We start from the raw sequence: 9,504 nt of genomic DNA on the forward strand, positions 1-9,504 counted from the left end.
GGCCAACAGAAACGCGTGGATGACAAGAGACATTTTTTCTGATTGGCTACGAAATTGGGATAGACAATTAAAACGCAAAATTTTATTAACCATTGATAATTGCGGTGCACATTCAAACTTAGAGCCTATGAAAAATATTACAGTGGTTTATTTACCTGCCAACACGACGTCTCTGATACAGCCTTGCGATCAAGGTATAATTCGTACATTAAAAGCGTACTATCGAAGAACAATGAGGGAACGGATTATACAAATATTAGATAATCAACAAAATGTCAAAGCCAATGACATTGCCAAGAAGACCTCTCTGCTTGATGCGCTACATCAGATCAAAGAAGCTTGGTCTTATGTATCTAGCGAAACGATAAAAAATTGTTTTAGAAAGGCTGGGTTTGTTAACGGAACTAATGAAATATGTAATATTTCGAGCAACGTTAGCTTGAACGAAATTTATCCGGAAGATATGACACATGAGGTTTTTGACGAGTGGATAGATATTGACGAATGTCTAGAAACCTCTGGAAAGCCAACAGATGATGACATATGCCAAAAATTGGACACAGATGAATCAGAAATTGAAGAGGAAGATGATAGTATAGAACCCGCACCTAATAATCTAGAAATGTTTAACGCATTACAAGTCTTGAGACGAGGAGTTCAACATCGTTCGAAATCCTTTGAAGAGTACTACAAATTTGAAAAATTTATTTTCAAAATAATTGACCAAAAGAAAAAACAAACCAAGATAAATGACTATTTTACTAAATTATAATGGTGTCACATATGATTTGAATAAATATTTAATAATAAATAATTTATTATATAAATTATATATATATATATATTCATTTATAATAATAAATTATTTATTATAATAATGCATAATTTCTCGGATTCAAAGTTATTTATAAGTTATTGCAATCCCTATCGGATAGTAGAATCATCCGCTTAATAGAATGAAAATTTTTGTCACACAGTGATTCTCTTAAGCGGCGACCACTGTATTAATTGAACTTTTTTTTTACTATGATTGAGCGAGACAGTTTTTGGCCGAAATGCGAGGACTTTTTTAAAATTTATCATTAATTGAAAATATACTACTCCCATTTATCTTAAACATTAAACCATTGCTTTTACAATTGAGTTCCGTGTTCCCTCATCTTTCTCTGTTCATAAAGATCGATAAAGGATTTCAAACGTTTGAATAGGTCTCGTGACTCTTACTATATATGAGATAGGATCCAGTCAAAATCGACCGAGTTATTCAATTTTTTCTTAAATTTTAAAGTTTTCTGTTAAATTGAAGTGAGCTAAGATACTTCAAAGCACTGAGTTAGTCCGTAAGGATGATGAAGTTTCTGTTTCTAAAATCCAGGCAACAGTTTACTGCCAGTGCGTCAATAATGCGCTCGACTGTCTGACTTTTCCACGAATATCGGCTTGTAAATTCGCGCACCAACTTGGCACTGTTGCATATATCACACAGTTTACCGAAAACTACTCAAGTACAATACAAAGCCGTTATCCGCGTACGTTACTGCACAGGCCGCGAATAGAATCTCTATAAATAGGCGCGCGCACGCGAGATAGGTATACATATCGCAACATTAATCATCGAACTGTCAGTATATCGCGCACAATGAACTTCGATTTTTCGCCGAGATCGTAATCGCGCGAGAAAAGATTTTCACGGTATAAGGATGATTTATTAAGTTAAGCGAATACATACGTAGCTCGACTTCCACGAAACTTGCCGCGAAAGCATAATGACGATATTTTCTTTAGCAACTTTTGCTTTTCGAGACAAGGAATTGCTTTGTCGGTTCGTATATGGGCGCGCGCAAGAATACTTTGCAGGACCTTTCAGAGATGCAGAAAAGTAATTTCGCGTGGCGAGAGTATAAAAGTGAAATGGAAAATGTGTGGCGCGCAGCGATGCTTGCAAAACTGTAGTAGCTCCTAAGTATATGGAGGATCGGCCGTCTAAGCTGTAAAAAACATCGGTGTCTGAAATTGAGGAGTGTATTAGGGAAGCTCGATGTATTCCAAGCACCAGTTGAGGCACAGAAATCTGCCCAGCACACTACTTAAATGCTCTCGGAGTAGTCGGCTCGGATGCAGTAATCTCGTACATATAGTTTGGCGCGCTCTGGCGTGAGCAGCCCCCACGCATACATGCGAGAGAACTCTATGCAATAACTGCGCATACACACACACGTGTGTGTGCAGACACTGACAGATACCGATACATCATCGGACGTCTGCCGCAATTACGGATCATATGCGCTCGCGGAGCAAAACTATGTGTACAGTTGAAATTGCCCCTAAGGACTACGGACTCGTCGATTTTACTTCGAATATATATGTGTGTGTGTGTGTGTGTGTACAGCTCTGTACAGCTGCACTGCGATGCATAATATAATGGCTACGTCTGAATGCATCGTCTTTACAGACGCACATGCATTCGCGTCTATCTGAGCGAGCTCGATGCTTGCGGTGCAGCATACTCTTATCCTTCACAGTTACGTCTTCGAGTATGAATTGTAGATGCTGGAGTGGATGCTGATTCTGCCGTTGGAGATAAAAAAAAAAGACGAAAATATCTAACGACGCGTGAATTTTCTTTTCTAAAAGTGATTGGTTTCTAGGGCAATTTCGACGTGATTGTGGATACTTACCTATATTAAAAAAAATTATTCGTATCAAGGAATTTTTTTCAATTTATTTCGCAATAAATAAACTCGTTTTGAAGTTTTTTTTTAAATTAATTGTTTTAATTATATCTAAAATAAAATTATACGATTAAAAAATTTAGAGAAATCGATGAATTAAATCATTTTCAATTTATTTATTCAAATATTATAATAAACATGCAACATTAAGTAACACTGAACATAACAAAGTATTTCAAATATTCCAATGAAGCCATTACAAGCTTTGGTCTGTAATCACCAGGCAAATATGCCACAAATCTTCGTTCATAAGTTGCTCGATAATCATATCGCAGCAAAGAATAGGCAGTCGATAGCGCGTCAGCTTCAAGAATGGATCTAAGGCGCATCGTCGGAAAATTCTTCTCAACAGTATCTCACACAGATGCGCAACACAAATTTCTGATTGTCTTTCGGGAAACTTCCACAATATATTTCCGTTCTTGAAGTAGTCTACAAACGTGTATAGCTTCGCTGCCTTCTGGGTTGGTAACCGGATCAGGTCGTAGAGCGATAGATTTGGAGTCATCATCAACATTTTCGAGTGGCTCACAAACTTTGTGTTTTCAAACAAACGTGGTTGGAGATCTACCGACTTCAGGAACAATTCGTTTTTGGCGAGCAATTTCATAATCGTTTGGGCCCCGCTTTGGTCCAGTTCGTATCCTCTTTTCTCTAAGCTTCTAATGACAGCAGCAGCGCTAGATGCCAATCTCAATTTAAATTCCAGCAAAGTTTCATCATCCTGTTGTATTAATTCCTCAGCAAAGTGACTTGCTGTTGGAAAAACCAATGTAGATAGATCAGCCCCACGATTCAGCAAAATCTCGACTACATTGGGCAAGAAGTTCACCACGGCCCATTGAAGGGCTGTCCGACCCCACTTGTCCCGAGCATCAATCCTCACCGGTTCATGTTTTTCATCACTGATCTCAAATAACATTTTCACCCAGCCATCACAGTTGTTATCAAAACCTTCGCCTCTCTTACAAATAGCGTATAAAGGTGTCAATCCCTCTTCATCGGCTGAATTTGGATCAGCGCCTTTTTTCAGCAGCAATTCCGCCACTTTCTTGTTGTCGCTGACCACCGTTAAGTTTAGCGGCGTGTTACCAAACTTGTTCTGGGCATCGATCTGCACTGGCTCATATTTGTCGTTGGCGAGCTCAAATAACATATTCGCCAGGACATCACTGTGTTGAAATTTGCAAATAATATGCAGAGGAGTCGAGAAATTTTCGTCAATTAAATTCGGATTCGCGCCATATTTCAGCAACAATTTGGTCACTTGCCTTGAGCAGTGGTTCAGGGCCAAGTGCAGTGGTGATTGAGCTGTTTCCGGTACGAGGCAGTTGGGATCCTGACCAAGCTCGAGAAATTTTTCGACTACGTCGACATGGCCATACATGCAGGCCACATGAAAATGCGTTAGGCCGAACTCGTCCATGTAATTCACGTCGAATCTGTCGTATATCTTGAATAGACAATGAATAGTCCATGTTTCTTTTCTGCGTCCAAACGCATGATGCACTGGTGTTGTGCGTAGCGACGGTGGCTTGCCGTCTTCATCAACGTCGGGCATGTCCTTGTAGTCAGTGCGAGCCACAAAATCGATTATTTCTTCTCCGTCGTAGTTTAAGTCGCCAACCATGGATTCCGTAAGAAGCCAATGAATTTCTTCCTTTCGTAAAACGTTTTCCAAATGGAGATTTGGAAGTGGCCGCCTCCAATCCCTGATTAAGTAGATGAGATCGAAGATAAATTTTTTTCGTTCTTCTTCAATCTCCCAATCGGTCCGTTCGCGCATACTCTTCAATTTTTTCAAGTTTTCTTGGTTAATACGATCCATTTCCGCTGGATCATAGTCGTCGCTCCCGCGCTCGCTATGAAAACTTGCATCGGAATCATCGTCATTTTCGCCCTCGCCATAGAAATTTCCATCGAATTCTTCGCCGCTTTCACTTTCATCATAGAAAATTTCATCGAATTCATCGTAGTTTTCACCCTCGTCATGGAAATTTCCGTCGAATTCGTCGTCAGACCACACGTTGCCCATTGTTTGCGGCACTTACGCACAACACACACAATATTCTTCACTTTTTTCGTGAGGGTAATGTTCTTTCTGCGGGCGATGCGTTCTTTTTTGTTTAGACGAAGACCGTATATATATACTGTGTTAACGTACTCAAAAACTAACGTTATGTCGATGAGCGAACAACTCGCACGAACCTGCACAGCGCGAAGGAGACAGTGGAGTGTCGACAAAGTAAGGGGCCTTCCATTAATTACGTAATGACCTTTGGGAGGGGGGTGGTTGGCGAATTTCCTTACTAATAATTATGTAGGGGGGGTAGGGGGGTATTTCAAAAATATTACGTAATTTGAATATTACATTCGTATTAAATTTTTTTTTATAAAATTATACACATCAATAGTATTATGAATCAGAACTATGTTTTAGTGCACACACTGCGTGAGCACACATTTTTTACTATATATTATAAATATTTTTGAAGGATAGAGTTTGCCGCTACTGTGATATATATTTTGCGAGTATGAAAAATGTTGAAGCGCATAGAAAAGCTATTCATCCTAAAATTAAGAAAGTAAAAAAAAAAATTTCTGTCGAAGTCATTAAGCGCCGCGAAAATGAAGCTTTATGTATTGTTAAAAACAATGATTTAGAAGACGTTGAATGGTGGGATATCGAGGAGCTTATTGCGAGGGATATATTAATTCCCAATGAGCAACCTGTACCAGAAGATGATTTACCCATCATAAAGTCCATACAAGAATGGCTTGAGTGTGATTGGACTGAAGACGCTTAAAACATTAATTACTTAAAAATAATTTAAAATTATATTAAAAATTATTATTTTTATAATGTAAGAATTATTTTTGTTCAAAAATGTATTAATCAAGAGACCAAATATTGATCCAAAAATTGTTAAATCTAGAAATTAGAACACAAATAAATAATAAAAAAAGAATTCAATGTTTGAATTATAAAAAATATATTGCTCGTCAGTTTTTGTGATTTTTTTTTTTTTGATGCATCAGTTTTTTCAGTTTTTTTTCAGGAAGGGGTCATTACGATTACTACAGAGAGGGGGAGGGGGGGTATGTAGAATCTTACTATCCATTACATGGCAGGGGGGTGTATCGAAAAAATCAAAAAATACCATTACGTAATTTATGGAAGGCCCCTAATAGAGTGATCACTATTCACACGTTGCGAGTCGGCTGCCGACCGCCGCGTCCGCCGCAGCCGAGCAATCGCGTGTGCAGCGCTGACGGCTTAAATCATTGCGCGCGAAATACCCTGCCTTTGAAAAGGCCATACTAGCACGTAGATTGCGCGTAATAGCGCTTGACGTTAGTTACGAACTTCGACTAATAATTAACATCGTTAAAAAGTTTTGATTCAAAAGATTCACAAGAATATATTTAAAATTGAATGTTATTTTACAGGGCATATTTCTCATGTACATGTACGTGGGCAGCGTAGTCGTCATCCTAGCCATTTACATTTGGGTGCTGGTGGACAGTTGCGGCAGTATGCGGCGAGGAGGTCGCCGAGGCCTCGGTGACGTCGAGCTCGGGGCCGCCTCGCTCACGAGGTTCGGCTCCCTCAAGCTGGCGCACATCTCGAGATCGAGGACTACGCCCACGAGTTTTTACATTCGCGTCGGAGCTCTACGTAAGTTTTGACCTGGCCCTTAATATCGTAGGACTTTCGAAGTGAATCTTCTTTTTTACGCAACTCTCTTATCGCTTAGTTTTCGGCTTGGCTACCCTCGTGTTCAACGGCTTGGAGATGGCCATGCACACCATGATGCAGGGCGCCGAGTGTCTCACCGACGTCATCTTCGTGCATCCGGTGCTGCACGGACTTTTCACTTTCTTACAAATGCACTTTCTCTTCGTCAATTCGCAAGTAAGTGGAACCGTCGCACCTACGGGCGTCATTTCAAAATTCATATTTTTCATTGGCTTGTAATTTTAATTTCAACAGGTGTTGGTTGAGAAATTCGGTCTCGCTGCCAGATTCGGTTTCACGCATTTGGCCGCGACCAACATCGCCGTGTGGGTGCGTCTGGTCATATGGGACTCGGCCCAAGAGTGGACGTACTTCGTTCACGTCGCTCAGCGTGGACCCCTGACTTCGTCGTCGACGCTGAATTTACGAGGTTTTCCAGAGTCCCTTACCAGACAGTCCATCAATGGTAAGTTCCAATATCAAATCGTTAGTTAGAAAAGTTGAACAAACTGTAACAGTAACGTGGATTGTGTTGCACTACAGACGAAGCTCATTACGAGCACCAACGCCAAGCCGAGAGGTACGAGCCGATTTCTCAGGAGCAAATATCCCAAGTGGTGGCCCTGCAGGAGTGCCTCAATACCAACTCGCTGGGACAGCTGTGGACGTCGAGCATGCCTTTCCTCTATCCTTTCATAGTTCAATTCAGGTGAGTGGATGAAAATGGCTCACTCGTTCTTATAGGTGAAAATTATCAATAATTTACTGACGAGACACGTTGAAAACGTTGGACAGTTTGATAGCCGCAGCGGTGACCTTTGTCATGGGCCAGAACGTGGGCAAGTCGTCGCGGGCCCTCCACAAAAAGTTCCACAGCATGAAGGATCTGCCGTCGTCGAGTCGGGTCGGCTGCGACGGCTCGTCCAAGGGCCTCTTCCTCGGCATCTTGTGCATGGTGGCCGGCATCGTCGTCATCCTCATCTTCCTGGTGGTGCGCGACGACGAGAACTTCCCGGCCACGACACTCACCTGCCTCACCTGCGGCACGCTCATCGGCATCCTGGCGCTGAGCGGCGTCATGACCGCCAGCGGCCTCGTGCAGATCCGACAGATGTCCGTGGTGACGCGCTCGCCGGCCCAGCTCGACTCGATGCTCAGCAACGTGGCCCTCTTCGGGGTGCAGCTTTACTCCATTTTCACCATCGTCGTATGCGCCTGTTCTCTCTTCAATTTGCCCGTACGTTTTCTCTACACTGATCGTTAATTTTATTTGATGTTGCGGTATTCGTTTACGCTCGAGTACGTATCATTCGAAATGAAATCCTCAACGAGATGTTCATTGACAATTGCAGGACACGGGAGAAGAAATTAATAAGGATATCGAGGACATGCGACTGAGGCACACAATGTTATTGGCTACGTCCGTTTTGCAATTGTTGCAATGCTTCGCTCAGAGCACTCTGATCGGGGAAGCTTCCAAGCGATGCTGCATCACGCGATTCCAGATCTTGGCTAAGCCGGGAAGACAAGTCATCACGTTCCTGCTGTTCAGTAACAGTAAGTAATCTTACATGCGAGGCGCTTGTAGCAGATGATTTTATTTTATATTAATTACAATTTTTTCCACTAACTCATATGCAAAATGACAAATTTCAGCTGTTCTTTGGGCTTTCGACACGGTGATAACTCAAAATTGGATATCGCAGGAGCTGCAATTGAGATTCTTCGGAGTTCTGGCTTGGGGCATAATATCTCGAATCGGCTTGCCACTGCTCATCTTTTATCGTTTCCACAGCTGCATCTTGCTGCTCGAGGCATGGAACAAGTGCTATCGCTCTCTCAAGAACGATCATCCGCTCAACTGACAAAACAGAATCTCCAGTAATATTGGCTATCAGTGCGTACACCTCATACTCTCTACTTTCGGTGCAACAAAATTGCCGATATCGTTCCAAACTTATTTAACAGTTAATGCGACCATTTCTAGGTTCAAGCCGAACGTCTGGTGTCCCCGTAAAAGTAAGCCACGCCACAGTCGTTTGTACCAGCGGCAGCGTCGTCGACTGACGCATCGGCCGCCCTCGTCGTTGAGGAGTACCGACAACAATCGAAATCGCGCTCGATCGACTCTCGCGTACCTCGAGACGCCTCACGCTTATCTGCACCACCCGTACGTAGACAGCGCCAGCTGGATGTACCTCGAGCCGTCCTACGCTCTGCCGCCGCCTCCGAGGCTCCATCGTTTGCACTATCCGTCGTATCCGCCACGAGTGCCCAGCGAGCTTAGCTGTTGCGCCTCCTGGAGAAATCCACAGCCCAGAGGACCGTCCAGGGCCAAGCAGGACAGGAGGTTCATGTACTACGGTGACGACGGCAATAATTGCCGGCTGGGCGACGACGACGACTGCGAGGAGAATAGGCTCGGCCCGACCGTTCCAGCTGCCGCAACTTTTCGTAAAGTGCCATGGCACCCCAATTTGCACATGCTCAAGTTACGACAATTATGACAAAAGTTTAATCGTCACATCGTGACTAATTTATATGTACATTTTCACGGCTCGCGTGAATATTCTTCTTTTAATCTCCGACTTCAAATAATCATTCACTGGAGTCTTAAGATTCTAGTTTTTACATAGTGAAATACTCAATACGGAAATAAATTAAATTATTTTTAACCGTCCATTGATGAAATGATGATTCCCTTTTTTGACATAAATAATTTTAGAAACAATTTCATTCTATTGATCATTCTAGAGCGCAAAACTAGCTCAGTTAAAAATGCTTTAATTTTTTAACGCATGCTGATTATGAAGGATGGAATACTTATTATCTATCCCATTATTAACGATTAAATTTCTAAGTATTATAATCTAGAATCCTCGTCAAACGTTAATTATAAAACAAATTATATAAAAAAAATCATTATTTACACTTAGTAGTAGAGTTGTTTTTAATTTGTATAAAATTAAATTCATTCCAACAGCCATTAAACTAACTAATTAGGATGATTAATTTTTTATTTATGTACAATAA

At 41.7% G+C, this 9,504-nt stretch overlaps 1 protein-coding gene across 1 annotated transcript in view; it reads left to right on the forward strand.

Moving 5' to 3' along the window:
• LOC106655189 (otopetrin-1-like) overlaps positions 1 to 9,052 on the forward strand; it is a 33,334-nt gene extending 24,282 nt beyond the window's left edge. The window contains exons 4-11 of the mRNA XM_014375437.2: positions 6,183 to 6,411; positions 6,491 to 6,648; positions 6,727 to 6,957; positions 7,032 to 7,180; positions 7,267 to 7,708; positions 7,824 to 8,028; positions 8,128 to 8,368; positions 8,459 to 9,052. Coding sequence (XP_014230923.1) covers positions 6,183 to 6,411; positions 6,491 to 6,648; positions 6,727 to 6,957; positions 7,032 to 7,180; positions 7,267 to 7,708; positions 7,824 to 8,028; positions 8,128 to 8,336 — 1,623 coding nt within the window. The 3' untranslated portion in view covers positions 8,337 to 8,368; positions 8,459 to 9,052. The remainder of the gene's footprint in view (positions 1 to 6,182; positions 6,412 to 6,490; positions 6,649 to 6,726; positions 6,958 to 7,031; positions 7,181 to 7,266; positions 7,709 to 7,823; positions 8,029 to 8,127; positions 8,369 to 8,458) is intronic.
• The last annotated feature ends 452 nt before the right edge of the window (positions 9,053 to 9,504 follow it).

This window comes from Trichogramma pretiosum, unplaced genomic scaffold (genome assembly GCF_000599845.2).
Source record: "Trichogramma pretiosum strain Unisexual culture from Peru unplaced genomic scaffold, Tpre_2.0 scaffold2, whole genome shotgun sequence".
Taxonomy (NCBI): Eukaryota; Metazoa; Arthropoda; class Insecta; order Hymenoptera; family Trichogrammatidae; genus Trichogramma; species Trichogramma pretiosum.